Genomic DNA, 18,143 nt, shown 5'->3' with positions numbered 1-18,143 from the left:
TGGATTGCCACTGCCTAAGGAGGCCTCGCCGTATTTCAGTCTGTCTTCAAAGAAGCCAAAGCTAAAAGCAGATATGACTCTGACGTCAAAGAGAAGTGAGCAGCCACTCTCTGAACGCCTTTAAAATGAAACTAATGCCCCGATTCACAAACGTTTAGAGATCACAGAGAGCATGGCGCTTTGATAAGACTTTCTCACATAATCCCTTGAAGTGGATGATTGTGACGAACATCTTATCGAATCTGCAGCGTGTTCATTCCAAACACAATGCGATGACGTTCTATATTCCAACCAAAAAGCAATTACTTCCAAGAACGATAGCATATCTCGCACAAACAAGCGCAAGATGTTAGCCCGGCCCCCTTAATAAGATAACGGACAAGGTATCAACAGGACAATTTCACACCTTTGAAGAACATATTCTCATATTTCTTCCCTTATTAATGCTGTTCGCCCCTGCATAGAGACATGATTCTACAGGCTCCTGAAGGCGCTTGCATCAGGAGGAGAGAAGAGGAGGATGAAGGGGTTGACAGGTAAAATAATTTTTCCTGCAAGGACGCCACTCCCCGAGTAATTAGGTGGGCGGGGGCGAGGGCGACAGCAGATCTGGGCTTTGGGGCGCCTTGTTATTTTCGGGGAGGTGGAGAAGGCGCGTCCGCTGCCAACAACCGCCGCCGGGGCATGAGGGGAGGAGCGGTCGAGCCGCTCCGCAGAACCGCGGGCGGAAAGTTCCGGCAGAACGCAGAGAGTGAATAACTACGGGACGCCAGAGCGCCTCTGTCCGCGTGCCTGCCAGCAGCCGCACGACAGACAGCGGGAGGGGAATTATTAATTGCTCAACTTTTCTCAGAAATCACTTCCTCCTGGTGTTGGAAGCCAGCGGATGAGATATCGAGTTCAGACGTGTGTGCCGTTTAAACTTTCGTCCTAAAACTTTTTGCTTGGAAACATTGCCACATCTAGACGTTGCCACATAGAGTGGTGCAGTTCTAGGAATCATGACTTCCCCACTTCATTCGCACATGTAATGGAGGCCGGCCATGTTAAGAACAAGCTCTTCCTACAGGAGCTATCTGATGGCCTCCAGCTCTCACTGCCCCTGCCCTGAATCCCCCTCACCTGGTCCAAGGAGGCCTGCAGGCGGTGTGACTCTGTGAGCGACTCCTGGATCAAGGCACTGCTGCTCTTGGTCTGGTTCAGAGACTGGATGAGCTCCTTGTTCTCCAGGATGTTTCCCTGAGATGTGGCCAGAGTCTGGGAGAGAGAGATAGAGCACTCTGTAAGGTGATGATCAACAGGCTGGGTAACCCTCTGAGCTGGGAGCAGGGCTCTGTGAGTATGAGCTGGGAGCAGGGCTCTGTGAGTATGAGCTGGGAGCAGGGCTCTGTGAGTATGAGCTGGGAGCAGGGCTCTGTGAGTATGAGCTGGGAGCAGGGCTCTGTGAGTATGAGCTGGGAGTAGGGCTCTGTGAGTATGAGCTGGGAGCAGGGCTCTGTGAGTATGTGCTGGGAGCAGGGCTCTGTGAGTATGCGCTGGGAGCAGGGCTCTGTGAGTTTGCGCTGGGTCTGTACCTCCAGCAGGGCTCTGTGAGTATGCGCTGTGAGCAGGGCTCTGTGAGTATGCGCTGTGAGCAGAGCTCTGTGAGTATGCGCTGGGAGTAGGGCTCTGTGAGTATGAGCTGGGAGTAGGGCTCTGTGAGTATGCGCTGTGAGCAGAGCTCTGTGAGTATGCGCTGGGAGCAGGGCTCTGTGAGTATGCGCTGGGAGCAGAGCTCTGTGAGTATGCACTGGGAGCGGAGCACTGTGAGTATGCGCTGGGTCTGTACCTCCAGCAGGGCTCTGTGAGTATGCGCTGGGAGCAGAGCTCTGTGAGTATGCGCTGGGAGCAGGGCTCTGTGAGTTTGTGCTGGGAGCAGGGCTCTGTGAGTATGCGCTGGGAGCAGAGCTCTGTGAGTATGCACTGGGAGCGGAGCACTGTGAGTATGCGATGGGTCTGTACCTCCAGCAGGGCTCTGTGAGTATGCGCTGGGAGCAGGGCTCTGTGAGTATGCGCTGGGAGCAGGGCTCTGTGAGTATGCGCTGGGAGCAGGGCTCTGTGAGTTTGCGCTGGGAGCAGGGCTCTGTGAGTTTGCGCTGGGTCTGTACCTCCAGCAGGGCTCTGTGAGTATGTGCTGGGAGCAGGGCTCTGTGAGTATGCGCTGGGAGCAGGGCTCTGTGAGTTTGCGCTGGGTCTGTACCTCCAGCAGGGCTCTGTGAGTATGCGCTGGGAGCAGGGCTCTGTGAGTATGTGCTGGGAGCAGGGCTCTGTGAGTATGGACTGGGAGCAGGGTTCTGTGAGTTTGCGCTGGGAGCAGGGATCTGTGAGTTTGCGCTGGGTCTGTACCTCCAGCAGGGACTCCTCCAGCTTGGCCAGCTGGATCTTCTTGTCCTCCTCCTGCTGCAGCAGCCGTGTCTTCTCCGTCTCCAGCTCTGGCTTCTCCTGCTGAATGGTCAGGGCCAGCAGCTGCAGGCACACAGACACACTCATATGGAAGATACACTCGCAATAGCACAAAACCCCCCATGTTTATCACAATGAATATCAAGGAAGCTAAGACGCAAATACACACATGTACATACACACACAGGTGTACATCCACACACCCACACCAAAGAAAATGTGTTCTTCAGGGGTTTTTTATATATGTTACTCTTCTCCCGAAAAGACATAGGTGCCTCTCCCGCTTCCTAAATTTCAAATGGTTTAATCTGCAAACTGAGGCCCCCCACAGAAAAGAAAACAGTTGTGTGGTGAAAATAAGGAAAGGGCAGAATATTAAGGCAGGTAAAAGAATAAACTGTGTCTGATAAATATTCCATCACCGCCAGAGTGAATGCAAAGTGTGTGTGGAAGGAGTGAGCGGCGCAAACTGCCGAACATTCAGCCCGCAATCAAATATCTTCTGGGGAGATTGCTTTTCTCTTCGTATATATACGCCGTGATTACCGCGGCAAGGCCGACACGCCTGATTGTCAGCTCAATTTGCATAACTGTCAGCCGTTTCTCCGTCAGTCGTTTCTGACTGGCATTTCTGCAGTCCCTCGCGCACTCGGATGTTTGCTTCCAACGCTGCGCTCGTATCGCCTTGCATATTTAAGACTTCGTCTGGGGGTCACCGTCGTGTTGTCCCGACTACGTAAACGTTTGGTGCCAAATCTGTGTTTGTTTTGTCTGCGGTGTATTTAAATACTTTGACCTTACACCGTGAACTGCCGACGTTTGATTCCACGGCCCGTTTGTGTTGCCTGTCGAGTGCGTTTAACATGCTTTGGACGCCTGGCCCAGCGCCCGTCTGCGGAGAGGGGTGCGTTTTATCTGCCCTGGCAGCCCGTGCCCTCACCTGACCCCGGAGCCCGGCCCTAGTCGTGGTGAAGTTGACCTCGGTCACCACGGAGGCCGCGTCCGGTGGGATGAAGGGGCTGGGGTTTCGGGTGGCCAGGAAAAGGCGGAATCCTTCATTGTAATCGATGACTTTGTCACCGATCTGGACGACATAGCGGGGACCTGGAAGGACAAATATCATATCGCAGTCCATCACACCCCAGGTTCTTTTCATTTCATAGTGGCTATCAGAAGTCTCTGTCTGCAATGTACTCTGCACTTGACTCGGGAAAACAGATTTATGTAAACACATTCTGATTCTTTCACATTTTTCATCCACCTAAGAAAGGTCTGTAAAAAGAAAACTGAAAGTGTGATTTCAAGGTGCTTAAAGGAGAAGAATGTGCATGAAAAGGGGAATCGAGACACTACAATTACCAGTGCTACACCAGGTTTTCTGAACAGCCAGTGTACAATAAGACACGGACAGTGTTACACCCAACAACCCCATCTCAGGTACCAGCACTCAAGACACATCTGCATCTCACACAGAACCGATCCACAATATCCGACAAAGTCCTTGGCCTTGAGCCAGGTGCTTAACCCAAATATGCTTCATTAACTACCGAGCTGTGCGGATGGATACTGTGTAAAACACGAGGACGTACACATCCTGCCAGCCATTACAAACAAGCTCATAATTGAGCCCTGCCCTTGGAAATCAGCATGCCTGAGCCTCCCCGGCGTCCATGTTCGTTTTCTAACTGGGATTTCCTCATCAGTGAAACCGTCCCACGATGCACCTGGCTGCAGTGGCGGGGAGGCGTGAGAGCACACAGAATGGAAATGAGACGCTCACCCGTCCACAGAGGCTCCCCTACCGCTCACCTGCAATGCAGCAGTCCCCGCTTCACTCCTCCTTATCCCTCCTTCACTCTCTCTCTCTCCTTGTTCTTCCCATATCTCTACAGTGAAGCGCAGCCTATGCGCTCTCTCCCCGCTGTCTGGATTAATGGGTGTGTTTTAAATCACACCGGACTTTAATATGCACACACTATATTAATGTTTCAGGTCCCCTGGCTCTACAGATACTGTAAATATTACATTGTTTACATGGTGCACGTTCTTGCACCCTGCATCCGTTATACATTAAGCGCATTCAGCAAGTCAATGCAGGACACTAAAAGGCTGCAGTCTGCCAATGAGAGACATTTCAAAAGCGGATCATACAGAAGTCATGAAATGAAGATAAAGAGGTTAATGCCTAAGGTGTGGCCATGCATGCTTAAATGGCTGCAATGCATTCTGGCCTCGGAGATGGGAGGAGATGGGAGGAGACCCGATATCATATTTGACATTGACCGATTGTATGCGTCTGTGCGCGGTACGTCAATGTGCAACTGCTGGTGAGACAAGAAACCATTTCCCCATTCCACCAGCCCCTACAGCTGTGATCTCACCAGAAATGCTTTGCTCCTCACCCAAAATGCGCACGCGCACACGTGCACACACACACACAATCCTAACATACTTCAATGCAAGAGCAAACACCTGCCACGCCATATCTGGAGCATGAAATTCCTTCTTGATATCTAAAACAAACACACAGGACGCTAGAACCAACAGGGATGTCAGCGTGTGCCAAGGAGAAAACGGAGGAAGCAGAGACAGAAGACAGCAGTCGGAGGGTGGGGGGGGGGGCTTCCATAATGCTCACCAGCGCAAGGAAAACCCTTGGAAAATCGAGTAGAAGACAGTATGGAGGAGAAGACAGTATGGAGGAGAAGACAGTATGGAGGAGAAGGCTCCCAGCGCTCACAGTGCTCGGGTGAACCTGTCTCTTCCAATGAGCTCTGAAACCTTTTTATCCCGCCCTTCCTCTCACATGACATTTACCCGCCCGGAGAAGAGAAGGCAGCGTAATAAAAAATGAAGAAGCAGGGATGATGCATGTAGTGGAAGAGATGGATATGAATTTAATGAGGTTTGTTCGGGATAGAGACGCGGGATCCGCCGGATTTGCCGTGTACCCCTCTGTTTTCTGCCCTATGGAGTCTGACTATGGGTCACGGTACTCAACACGCATCACAGACGCGTCATACCGCCTCACCTTACATTAACAACCCTCACAAAGTACACCTCATTCAACAGCTATAGATCGTGTTGAGATGCTAATTACTGTAGTACAATCGGGTGTGCCAAATTAGGGTTGGAATGAAAACCTACAGGGTGGTAGGCCCCGAGGAACAGAGTTGGGCAGTCCGATTGTTGACTTTGTCTTTGAGTTCGTGTAAGGTGCCCATTATAAAGAGATTTTGATTGGTGGAAACAAAAAATAAATGAAGATAATAAAGTCAGTGATAATGGCATCACGTCGCTCCACAGAGGGACCCAAACGGACTGTAATCACACGGCTCAGGGTGATGTAACGCACTACCGCTGCACCTGGACCGGCGGTTATGAAGTCCAGCCCACAGCAGCTGAAGCCTGGAGCTGGGTCTGACCCAGCAGCAGATCCCCACCTGCAGCCTGCAGGCTAGCGTTAGCTATGCGCTACGAGGCTGCATTCAGAGATGGAGACGGGGGAAAGAAAATGGCGGGTATGATGGAAATAAAAAAAAAAGGAAGAGCAAAAAAATCTGATATGTGAGAAAGTGAGAATGAACAGTGAAGTGGCAGACAGAAAGAGGAAAGGAAAAAGGAGAGAGACGGCCAGACGGGGTTAAGGTGGTTGAGAGAGATTGTGGGTGATACTGAGAGAGATTTGGGGCGGAGGGATTTTGGGTGAGACCGAGAGAGAGTTCAGATGGAGTGATTGCGGGTGAGACCGAGAGAGAGAGTTCAGATGGAGGGATTGCGGGTGAGACCGAGAGAGAGAGTTCAGATGGAGGGATTGCGGGTGAGACCGAGAGAGAGAGAGTTCAGATGGAGGGATTGTGGTTGAGACTGAGGGAGATTTGGGGCTGACCCTGAGCGATGAGGTCCCGTCTCAGCAGGGGGTAGAGGACAGGCTCCACCCCGTCCATCTCCTGGATGATCAGGGTCTTCCCAAAGCGGACCGCCAGCTCCAGCGCCGTCATGAAGTTAGAGTCCTGGGAACGAGAGAGACCCGTGAGCAGACAGAGCCAGGCGCAGTGAGACCCCCTCCCAACGCAACCCCAAACCTCCTCCTGCGTGACCGCGCGCGCCCCTAAGGAGACGCGCCTCTCCCGTCTGATTAACGTCTGATCTGAAACGCATCGGTCCTCCGTTTATAACCGGCGCGTGACAGAGAGAGCGGGCGGGCGCGGGGTCTGATCGTATTTCAGACGGATTGAACACGGAAGCGTTTCAGACAGACGGGATACGGGAGAGCAGCTAACGAGCGCGGCAGGGGGTTGAACGTTCACGGTTCAGAGGACGTATAACGGTGTGACACGTCTGCCGTGTTTTACATGCAGCTTCTGAGACGCTTTCCTGCGGGAGGAAAGCATGTGAGCCGAATGCAGCTATTCCCCGCAGCGCTACGCCACCTAACGAAAAGGCTGCTGTAACGCCGGGAGCTGGCGGGGCCCGTACCTGCTGATTGATGACCTCCAGGCGGGACTGCGCCAGGTGTGTTCTCAGCCACTCGGTGGCCCGGGAGGAGGGGTCGATGAGGAAGGGGCAGGCACAGCTCTGCAACGCAGGAAACACCAGAGTCAGAGTTAATCCCACCCCCTTACGCCTGCCTGGCCAATCAACCGCGTGTTCTCAGCAAGTGGAGGTGAGGTCAAAGGAAATGGGAGGGAGGAGAAGGAAGGAACACTCCCCTCAGTCATTTTTAACCTCTCTCAAGCAATCTCTATCTGTTATATGGAAAAAAACAGGCTTTTATAGCACCGAAGTTGGTCTTTGTGTATGAGTTTCAAATTGGAAAAACGAGCTACACTTTAATATACTATTATAGTGCAATAATCTGGATGATAACTCAAAGGAATTCATCTGGTTTTACTGGTGAATGTCAAGTGCCTGAGATATGTAACCCAGATGAGAAAAAATGAGCACATTTCTAGCCGAATCTGTTGTTCTTTTTCATCAGCTGAAAGCAAACGCTTGCAGAAGGTTTTACAGAAGGACATAACTTCAGATGTAGTAGGTGTCAGGGCACAGCTCTGTAAATAGTTTTCACTTACTGCATATTTGTGAACGATCATTACCGTCATTCTCAACGCATTCTCCTAAAAACGAAAGGCTTTCTTTCAGAATGGAAGCTGTTTTCCCTGACAATCTATTCTTCTGTTGCCAGTACGTGACATGTTCAAGTGGACCTTTCAAACAGCGTGCTGGAATAGCAGCTTTACTGGCCAAGGTTGCACGTCTAAAGGCACAGAGCTGCTCCAGATCGCCGGGTGCGTCTGTCATCATTACAGAGCGCACACAATGAGCCGCAGCAGAGCCAGAACTGGGAGAAAGGAGAGAGGATCGCAGGAAAGACAAAGGGCCCATTCACTCATTATGTGTCCCGTAGAGCTATGAGAGCTTTGTGATACAATAAAAGTCGGATTTGTGAGCGAATGCCAGGGTTTACGCTTACTGTCAATGTAGCCTTTTCTGAGGAATTTCTATTTGCAATCAAACTTCATCACTTTTTCATTACCTTTTTACACCTATTTTTATAATAATAATAATAATAATATAATCCAGTGGAATCTGCACTATATGAAAAGATCAAATTATAATATCAGCACATGAAAAAGGAATATGGAAATATGAAAATGAAAAAGCATTTTTATCACCAAAAGTGATGACATTAAATTAGAGTCCAGTTATAGATACTTAATAACAACATTATTAAGTTGTTAATTAAAATGTCATTATTCATAGCAATACACACTAGTTAATGTGTTATTAATGTGTCATAATAGGTCTGTAATAACAGGTCAAATATAAAACCTGGGCTTCATTCACGATTATAAATGAAAACTGGACCAAGATTAAAAAAAGGATTTAATTAAGCATAAGCAACTGAACTATAATTTGTCACCCAGGACAATATATCAACAATTTAAAAATGTATTCTCATAATCATTCATTTGTAAACTTCCTGTTTACAAGTTTAAAAATAAACTGTACAACAAAGCTAAATCTGACCTTTCATTTGATCATTTAAAAAGCACTTAGTAAAATCATTCTAAAATATTCCTTTCAATTTTGGGTCTACCCATTTCTGTTACTTATATCTTGCTGTATGCAATGAGAAAAACAAATTTACCTGATTTCATAGGGCAAACACTATCCACCAAATGAGGTAGTATAGTGTAACTTAGAGCATCAACTCAGTGCATGGTGTCTTTGGTACTGTAAGTACAGAACTATATATAACCTATACACCAGAAAGAAATAATATCACAAAACTCACATCTGCAATAAAAAGTTTACAGTCACTCAAAGGGGCACTCAACTACAACTTGGTATGCTGTTTATTGCCAAGAAATGTTATTTATTACCGTCTCTTAAATACTGAATCAATCCCATCACCTCTGATCCTGCGTTTGTCATAACAAATCCAGTTATAGCACTTTCTTTTAAAGCAAGTATATTGCACTGTGGGGGTTGGACTTTTCCCTTCTAGTTAAAAAGGATTGCTCGATCCAAAATCAACAAAAGGTGGATTGTGTAATTTATTGGTGGGCTCATGACATCTCATACTGCAATCACTGCCTATACGATGGCCGAGCAGCAACCCATTAAAAGCAGGCATCGCCTCAATTTCAGCTTAAATGTATTTTCACTTGAAAACTTATAAGGATTCTCAAAGAATTCAAACCCGTCCACATCTGTCACAGGTGGAAGGCAGATTAAAAGAGTAGTACCCACACACTGCGGTTGCTTCTGCTCCCACAGATAATAACCCACACTTGTGCCAGAGCTCGTATTAGTCCAGTTATCCTGGACACTCTCTGCTGCACAAGGGGGAAGGGACATGTTTTTGCATCTAATCATTTGTGATTACCTATAATTATACCCTTGTTGCCGCACTGTAGAGTCTATTACTTGAACTGAATTGTCTGAGTAATTACTTATAGATTAAATGATTGGACATGTAAACTCCGGGTAAAGGGTGTCTGTTAAGAGAACAAACTATTTAACATAATGAAGAATAAACTACAGTACTCGTCAGGACAGTGCTGCCCCCTGTGGTGTGGAGGTATTGGGATTCATTCAAATGTTTCACTATTCAACTTTTATTGAAGGCAAAAAACAAACTTACCAAAAGGCATCCCCGTTAACCTACGTGACACTAAAGAATGCATTTACTGTAAGGGTGGAGGAGTAGGATGAGGGTGAGGTGGCAGGGAAACTCTTACCTGTGTCATGGTGGCACTGATCTAGCGCAGCAATGAAAGGTTAAGGGAACACAAAAAACAAACAGAGAGATGAGTGAGTGGTGAAACCATGGCTTATGAGGGGAGGTGGAGTGCGCACTAACTCATCAGAGCAGAGATGGGCTTACTGCTGATGTCATAGGATAGATCCTGCAGATCGATGGTCCTGTAGGCTTTCACTCCAACCCTAACAAAGCACTCCTCATTCATCAGCTGGAGAGCTCGTTGAGCCAAATAGTACACTTAGGTGTGCCAATATAGGCACCGAGATCACCAGGAACAGGGTTGAGAACCACTGTCCAACGTTGTGGGATATATGACATCAGCATGAAGGATGTCATTGTTTTGTTTTAAAAACGTGGCCTATAATTCAATGCTAAATCAAAAGCAAAAAAGGCAACAAGGTACTTTACTTTGCAAGGCGTTTTCACTCTGTAGCGCCCCGGTCATGGCGTGACTGAGGGAAAGGCACTACTTTTTTGGCCACGGCAAAAATGTAGTCTGCATGACAAAAAAAGTGTAGCCCTCTCATAATGTTGTCTCTGAAAGACAGGGCTGCACCACTAAGCAGGAAGGCCGGATTCACTCTAGGCCGAGAAAAGAGTGCGACCTGCCTCAGCTTCCCACGTAGAGCTCGCCGGCAGTGTGAGTGGCAGTCAGCCGAGCTCACAGGACCAACGGGACTCAGCCGAGCTCACAGGACCAACGGCAGTGAGCCGAGCTCACAGGACCAACGGGACTCAGCCGAGCTCAAAGGACAAACGGGACTCAGCCGAGCTCACAGGACCAACGGGACTCAGCCGAGCTCACAGGACCAACGGGACTCAGCCGAGCTCACAGGACCAACGGGACTCAGCCGAGCTCACAGGACCAACGGGACTCAGCCGAGCTCACAGGACCAACGGGACTCAGCCGAGCTCACAGGACAAACGGGAAATGGCAGGAAGATGACAGCAGCCTTTCGGGAGCCCTTCCTGGAAGTGAACCAAAGAACGAGCGCGCCTCCGCCAGCAGAGGATCAACGCCGCGCTGCCGGAGCAAAGGCACGTCTCTCACTCTCAGAGTGAGACACAGGGGAGCGGCTCCAGACCCACGGCCCTGCGGTTGTGAACACGCTGTCGCTGTGCCACCACACACAGGCCACAGAGGTTAAGCCCAGCCTGCTGGAGGAGGGCGGGCGGGTTATGGCGGTACGCGCGGCGGAGGGCGCACCTGCAGGATGACCAGGGCGTTCTCCATGGAGAGGTCGTCTGAAGGCAGCCCCTCGCTCTTCCAGATGAGCTGCTCGCTCTCCGAGCACAGGAACCGGCGCAGGTCAAAGCCTGAGCCAGAGAAGGGAGCAAGGAAAGTCTAAATTCTTTATGAATAATAGAATAAAATGACGGACCAAAGATCACGTGACTGTTAGTTACAACTAATTGAGTTTCAGACAAATGTTTCAAAGTCACCTTGAAGAGGATGAGACAGACTTTATAAAACGCAACCCTTTTTATTTTAAATGAAGATTATCTGCTCAGTGGAGCTCGTTAAAAATCAGGCAGAGTTTCCTGACGGTAATTAATGTGCGATGCAGACAGGATGATGGCGGCTGACGGTACTTTGAAGGCCGGAGGACTTCATCCACTCCTCCAGGCTGGCTTTCCTCTGATCCTCTGGAGCGGCTGACAGATACGTGATGAAGGCAGCAGCCAGCTGGGCCCGTTTGGGCAGGGTCTCCAGCTCCTCCGTTATCTCTGCCACCTATGTACACATGTACATAAACACATATGTATACATATACACACACACATACGTACATAAACACATATATGTATACATATACACACACACATACGTACATAAACACATACACATGTATATGTATACATATATACACAGATACATACATAAACATACGATGAATACATACACGTACATATACACATACATACATACATATACGTATACATACACACATACACACACACTTACACAGACAGACACAAAGACAGACGCAGACGCAGACGCAGACGCAGACGCAGACACAGACACAGACACACTCAGCAGGAGCTCCAGCAGGCTGCAGTGCTGCCCCAGTGGTAAAGGTGCTCAGCATTGGGGGCTGTGGGGGGGGAGTGGAGGACCAGCGCGGGCATGCTGGCACTCTCCAGCGCCTGGCACACTGCCAGCCCGGTGGCATCTGTGGTGTGTACAACAAAACGCTGAACACCGCCCAATTAATGGGCCCGCCACCAGCGTCCCACGAGCCACTGCAGCCCATCCACCCATCCTGCTCCCGCCATTATCAGTACTGCTACACACACACAGCTACACACAGCTCATACAGCCACACACACACACACACACACACAGAGCTCATACTGCTACACACACAGAGCTACACACAGCTCATACAGCCACACACACACACACACACACAGCTCATACTGCTACACACACAGAGCTACACACAGCTCATACAGCCACACACACACACACACACACACACACAGCTCATACAGCCACAAACACACACACACACACACACACACACACACAGACACAGCTACGCACAGCTCATACAGCCACAAACACACACACACACACACACAGCTACACACAGCTCATACAGCCACAAACACACACACACACACACACACACACACACACACACAGCTCATACTGCTACACACACACACACACAGCTCATACTGCTACACACACACACACAGCTCATACTGCTACACACACACACACACACACACACACATACAGCTCATACTGCAACACACACAGCTACACACACACAGCTCACACAGCTACACACACACCTCATACAGCAGTTCAGTCATGAGAAAATCTGATATGTGTGAAATCATATATATGTGTGCATGTGTGTGTGTGTGTGGGTGTGTTTGCCAGCATCTTCAGTTGATTAGACATTGATAGATGGAAGCAGGGTGTAAGAGAAATTAATCAGCAACTTTCCACGGGGTTTGCCACTGACTCACTGCTGAAAGTCCTAAACCTCCTGAAGCAGGTTTTATGTGTGTGAGTACGTGCGCGCGCGCGTGTGTGTGTGTGTGTGCGTGTGCGTGCTTTGCGTGCGTGTGTGCATTTGAGTTTATTGGTGGGGTAATTCAGTCCCTGGTGGGGTCTGTAAGAAGACTTCAGGGGTTGATGACTCAGATAAAGCAGACACGTGATGTGGAGCAGCAGAACGAGCGGTGAACGGGAAGAGCAGCACACCCCCCTGACCGCAGTGCCCCTCACGCCCCCTCCCCCGGTCCTCACCTGGGCGTTCCAGCGCGTGTGCTCCCCGTCCAGCTGGTGGATGAGCTTCTCCGCAGCCTGGATGGTCTCCTGGGCCCTGCTCACCTCCGCCTCCAGCTTGGCCGCCTCCGTGGTGCGGGCCTGGAACCTGGAGAGCGAGGAGAGGAGCGCACCGTCAGCCCCGACCCCAGAAGAGGAGGTCACACTGTACCTCTCTCTTTCTTTACTTGGCCCCAGAATTGGCCAAAATTTGCGCAAGTGTAGGCATCCGTGGTTGTCGTCCGAAACACACAGTGTCACCGGCCTGCTTCTCTTCACACCGTAGACTACAGCTAAGCTTGTGCAGGGTAGAGTCGGAGGAAGACCTTTCATAAGTGGCTTTGAGATGCAGCCCACACTGCAACCCACCCGTACCCTGGATGACGCAGGAGCCTACCGCCTATGACCCCCAATGGAGCTACCAACCACAGAAGAGCCATTGGAACAGTCCAGACTCAACCGAGGGGCTCATCCCTGCACCGCAGCCTGAGCTGAATGAGCCAGCCTGCAGCCCACCGCAGTCCTCTCCATCGACCCCAGCTCCCCGGAGAATAACGCAGTGCCGTGAACTGAACAACTGCGCCTACATTTCAAAGGTTGGAGAGCTGAGTCCCAGGGGGACCGTTATAACCCTGACCGCGGCAGTTAACCTTCCAGCTGTATGAATGAACAGTATGGAGAAAAATCTGCGCAAGTCAACCTTCATAAGTGTCGTCTGCTAATCAAATGCATAATTCAACACTTGAATATAATGAAAAGGAAGTATGGCAGTCAGGTCACTGAGCTGTGTGCTGTTACTGTAGATTTGTGTGACTGAGGTATAAAGCACAGCTGACACTGGTCGCTTTTACTGAGTGTGTGTGACACAGCCCTGTGCTCTGCCACTCTGTGCTTGGATTATATGCTCTCATTCATTTCAGTGCAGGAGAAACACTCTGTGCTCTGTAAGGAACACATCCTCTCCTTACTGTGTGCTAATGGGGGTTGCCGTCACTATGAAGCATGTGGATCGAATGATCCCTATTGAGTTAAGAGGCCTTCCAGTAGGTTTTTAATGTGGGTACAGTGTGAGAGAAAAATATTGCAATATGCAGTACAAGAAATTATTAGCCACTTGGTAGCCGTGCTAATGTCTTTCCACAGAGATACATACTTTTCCTTTAGTTCCTTCACTTTTTCTCCCACGGAGTTCAGCAGGTCTTCCAGTTTGTTCTTTCTGCTCTCCGTCTTCCTCATGTTTCTAGAAACAGAGAGGGGGAAGAGACGGTGAAACGTGATTGGGCTCCGGGCCTGTCCGTCACGGCCGGTGCGTGTCATGTGAGGGCGGGGGAGGGGACTCACTCCATCAGGCCGGCCTGCTCCTTCTCCAGGGGCTGTATGCGCTCCAGGACGTGCGAGTACTGCACGTTAGCCTTCACCCAGGCTGCCAGGGGCGCCGCCGCCGCGCTAGCACGCTTAGCATTCTGCCACAGGGCCCATACACAGCACAGCGTTAGCGTTAGCCTGAGCGCGCGGCTCCAAAACAGTATGCAGGGGGCGCAAGAGAAAAGCTGAGAACTGCTCCAGCAACAAAGCCCTGGCTTAAGAGTGATCGTAACCATAGGACCACTCCCGTATGGAAAACGGAATAAGGCAAGGAAAGAATGATCAGGGCCCTGTTTCACAAAGCAGATGGACGTAGTTAGCTGGAAAACCCAGAGCCCTCCCGAGTCTGGAACGAGAGTTTTACTCAATGCAGTTACCCAGCTAACGCAATAAGCCTGCTTTGTGAAACAGGGCCCAGGCTGGGTCCGAATCAGCACATTTGCCTACTATTGAGCATACAGCTTGTATGAAACCTGTACACTCGATAGGAGGTAAATGGGGTCATTAGGAACTGCATTTCCGCCGCCCCGCCCCATGAATAAGCACACAGTCACACAGCGCTAGTGAAGCCCAGAGAAGCGGAGCTCTGACCTTGGGCTCGAACGAGGCCTTGTTTCTGTCCAGGAGCTCCTCCACGCTCTCGCGGATTTCGTGGGAGATGTTCCGGGCCTCGAACGTCACGATCTCTTCCCTCACGCCTCTTTTGGCCAGGAAGCTGCGGGAGGAGAGCACCCGTTAATCCGCCAGAGGGAACAGATCGCCTTGAGGAGCGAGCGGCCTCAGCTATTCAAATGAAAATCATGGGCTGTAATCGGCGGCCCACGGCGGCAAATGTTTTCACTTATTAAAACCACCGGGCCGGGCGTGTTTCGCTCGCTCAATTTCAGCCGTTTTTCACACAGCAGGCTTTTCCGGCACTTTCTCTCGAAAGCACTTACAGTGGGGCTGCTGAAGAAACCATCCGCCAGAAATAAGGTGAACTTAAAGCCCGGGTCTGACGGCTCGCCGGCGGGGGGAAGGTTAACCGAGGACCGGACTCGCGCCTCACCTCTTCATGCTCACCCACGAGGTGTCGAAAATACCCATGAGCCTCAGCACCCCCTCCAGGATGTCTCGGATGACGTCCGGGGGCATGCGGAGAGAGCGGATTTCGGAGAGGGACTCGGGCTTGATGTTGCCCACCGCGCGCTGGGCTTCCTCCACCAGGGGCTGGAAAACAGAGCGGATTCACGGGCCGAAGGTTTCACACACACGCAGGGCGTTAATACCACTGTGTAAGGGGTGGGGGGGGGGGGGGGGGTCTCCTTACTGTGACGATAGGGCAGACGTGTTTCTGTTTGACTAAAGAGATCTCTGTGATGTGCACATGAGGTTTGAGGATTTGGAGATTTGGACAGGGCGTGACTCGCCCTCAGGAATAGTTCCGAGCTCACCTGCACTTCTTTCAGCTCGTCGTCGATCTTGGCTTTGCGCTCTTCGATCTTCAGCACTTCCTCCGCCATCTTCCCTTTGATCTTCTCCATCTCCGTCTTCTGGTCGCTAGCATTCTGATACAGACAGACACTCCGTCGGTCCAAACACACACAAACACACTCAACAGTGCACACATACAAGCATTATTGTATTATAAACTTCAATTTTGTATATTTTGAAACCGTTTGCACAATTACTGCAGTGTGTAAAAGAACACAAAGTAACATTACTGTCACACACAGCTCCTGCATGGTGGAGAAAGCTCCCCTGAACACTAGTCTGACCCCTGATCGCAATGGGGCCCTGGAGAGAGCAGGAAGACCCTGGTGACTCCGGCCGTCCAGCAGGGCTCCAGCCCCTCAAAACCAGCCTGCAGAGCGCCCTTCTCCTGAGGACTGAGCAGGAAGTGTCAGACGGCCTGGCCTTTCGCCCCCTAGTGACAAACTGCTTTACTGCAACAGCCACTCTCACTGCAACAGCCACTCAGGCAGTGACACTAACGGCACGTTAGCGTAGCGCACTTGTTACTGGGCCACTTCCCCAGCCCCACACAAAGCTAAGAGGCTTCATGTTGTTTTAAGAGGGCTTGTGAATGGCTGTGCCTGCAGGCACCAGCCACAGCGGTGATGTGATGTGCACCTGTCTCTACCCAGGGCATTCACACTGCTGTAAAACATGCACTATAACCCGCCAGGGAGGGGCTGACTGTTAGCCACACACCTCCGGGAGGAGCTGACACTTAACCACACCCCTCAGGGAGGAGTGGGCACTTAACCACACCCCTCAGGGAGGAGCTGACACTTAACCACACCCCTCAGGGAGGAGCTGACACTTAACCACACCCCTCAGGGAGGAGCTGACTCTTAATCATACCCCTGCAGGTATACTCTTAACCACACCCCTCAGGGAGGGGCTGACACTTAACCACACCCCTCAGGGAGGAGCTGACACTTAACCACACCCCTCAGGGAGGAGCTGACTCTTAATCATACCCCTGCAGGTATACTCTTAACCACACCCCTCAGGGAGGGGCTGACACTTAACCACACCCCTCAGGGAGGAGCGGGCACTTAACCACACCCCTCAGGGAGGAGCTGACACTTAACCACACCCCTCAGGGAGGAGCTGACTCTTAATCATACCCCTGCAGGTATACTCTTAACCACACCCCTCAGGGAGGGGCTGGCTCTTAACCACACCCCTCAGGGAGGGAATACTCTTAACCACACCCCATGCCTGCTCACTCTGCAGGACGCATCGCACATTAATTCAGCTCTCACTGTTACTCCCCCGCCACTGATAAGTGAACTTAATTTATTCCTCTATGTTTTTAACTAATTAATGGATCGCTGCCCAGAAAAGTTGTGCTCCCAATAAAGCATGTAATAACCAATCCTTAGAAGAGAAGAGTTTCATTGGACTAATTAAGAGTGAGCTATAAAAATAAACCCCTTTTAAATGCCAGTCTCCAGAAACTTTCCTTCCCACAATCTGAGAAAAGTTACCTCATACAAAACAACTGTGGTGAAAACTCATTTCTAACCATTAGTGACCTGACAAAATAATCAAATGTTAAGTACATGCTTGTTGACTTATGCACAGGCACTTAGGAAGGCATGACACACACACGTACACGTACACGTACACACACACACACACACACACACACACACACACACACACATACATACACACACACACACGTGCGTACACACTCACACACACACACACACTCACACTCACACTCACACACACACACACACACGTGCGTACACACTGACACACCCACACACAAACACACACACACACACACACACACGTGCGTACACACTCTCACACACCCACACACACATACACACACACACACATACACACATACTCTGTGGGGAAATGATCCCAGCTGCAGGGCAGAGCCACAGGCTGCTCATCCTGCCCCTGTGAGAGCGCAGTGCAGGTGGGGTAAAATGGCCGCCGCTGTCAGCAGGCGGTAGAGGAGGACGCTGAAGGTCACACACGGCTGTCACCGCAGCGCTCAACGTGACGCTCAGGAGGATGACAGTGATGGGAGGGTCAGCGCCCAGCGCTGGGGAACGGCTGGCATGTCAGAACTGTCAGTCACACTTAGAGCCAGTGGGAGGGACACGCCGCCCACCCAGCGCTAATTAAACATTAATCCCACCACAGCTGAGCTCACCTGCCAGAGGAGCGGCAATGCAGCCAGGAACACTGCACCTACACACACACACACACTCACTCTCACACACACACTCACACACACAGACACACAGATAGACACACACACAC

General features: G+C 50.5%; 1 protein-coding gene across 5 annotated transcripts in view; it reads right to left on the bottom strand.

The window, feature by feature from the left end:
• Nucleotides 1-18,143, bottom strand: part of dync2h1 (dynein cytoplasmic 2 heavy chain 1) — a 169,881-nt gene that overhangs the window by 99,458 nt on the left and 52,280 nt on the right. For all 5 annotated transcript variants that reach the window (XM_061216771.1, XM_061216770.1, XM_061216768.1 and 2 more), the window contains exons 57-69: nucleotides 15,800-15,913; nucleotides 15,415-15,575; nucleotides 14,958-15,081; nucleotides 14,343-14,464; nucleotides 14,155-14,241; nucleotides 12,984-13,110; nucleotides 11,309-11,450; nucleotides 10,923-11,032; nucleotides 6,922-7,020; nucleotides 6,332-6,455; nucleotides 3,383-3,546; nucleotides 2,386-2,505; nucleotides 1,123-1,257 (exon numbers count right to left, since the gene is read on the bottom strand). In XM_061216771.1, coding sequence (XP_061072755.1) covers nucleotides 1,123-1,257; nucleotides 2,386-2,505; nucleotides 3,383-3,546; nucleotides 6,332-6,455; nucleotides 6,922-7,020; nucleotides 10,923-11,032; nucleotides 11,309-11,450; nucleotides 12,984-13,110; nucleotides 14,155-14,241; nucleotides 14,343-14,464; nucleotides 14,958-15,081; nucleotides 15,415-15,575; nucleotides 15,800-15,913 — 1,629 coding nt within the window. The remainder of the gene's footprint in view (nucleotides 1-1,122; nucleotides 1,258-2,385; nucleotides 2,506-3,382; nucleotides 3,547-6,331; nucleotides 6,456-6,921; nucleotides 7,021-10,922; nucleotides 11,033-11,308; nucleotides 11,451-12,983; nucleotides 13,111-14,154; nucleotides 14,242-14,342; nucleotides 14,465-14,957; nucleotides 15,082-15,414; nucleotides 15,576-15,799; nucleotides 15,914-18,143) is intronic.

The sequence above is a fragment of the Conger conger genome, chromosome 13 (assembly GCF_963514075.1).
Source record: "Conger conger chromosome 13, fConCon1.1, whole genome shotgun sequence".
NCBI classification, from domain to species: domain Eukaryota; kingdom Metazoa; phylum Chordata; class Actinopteri; order Anguilliformes; family Congridae; genus Conger; species Conger conger.
This window is presented reverse-complemented; position numbering and strand designations above follow the sequence as displayed.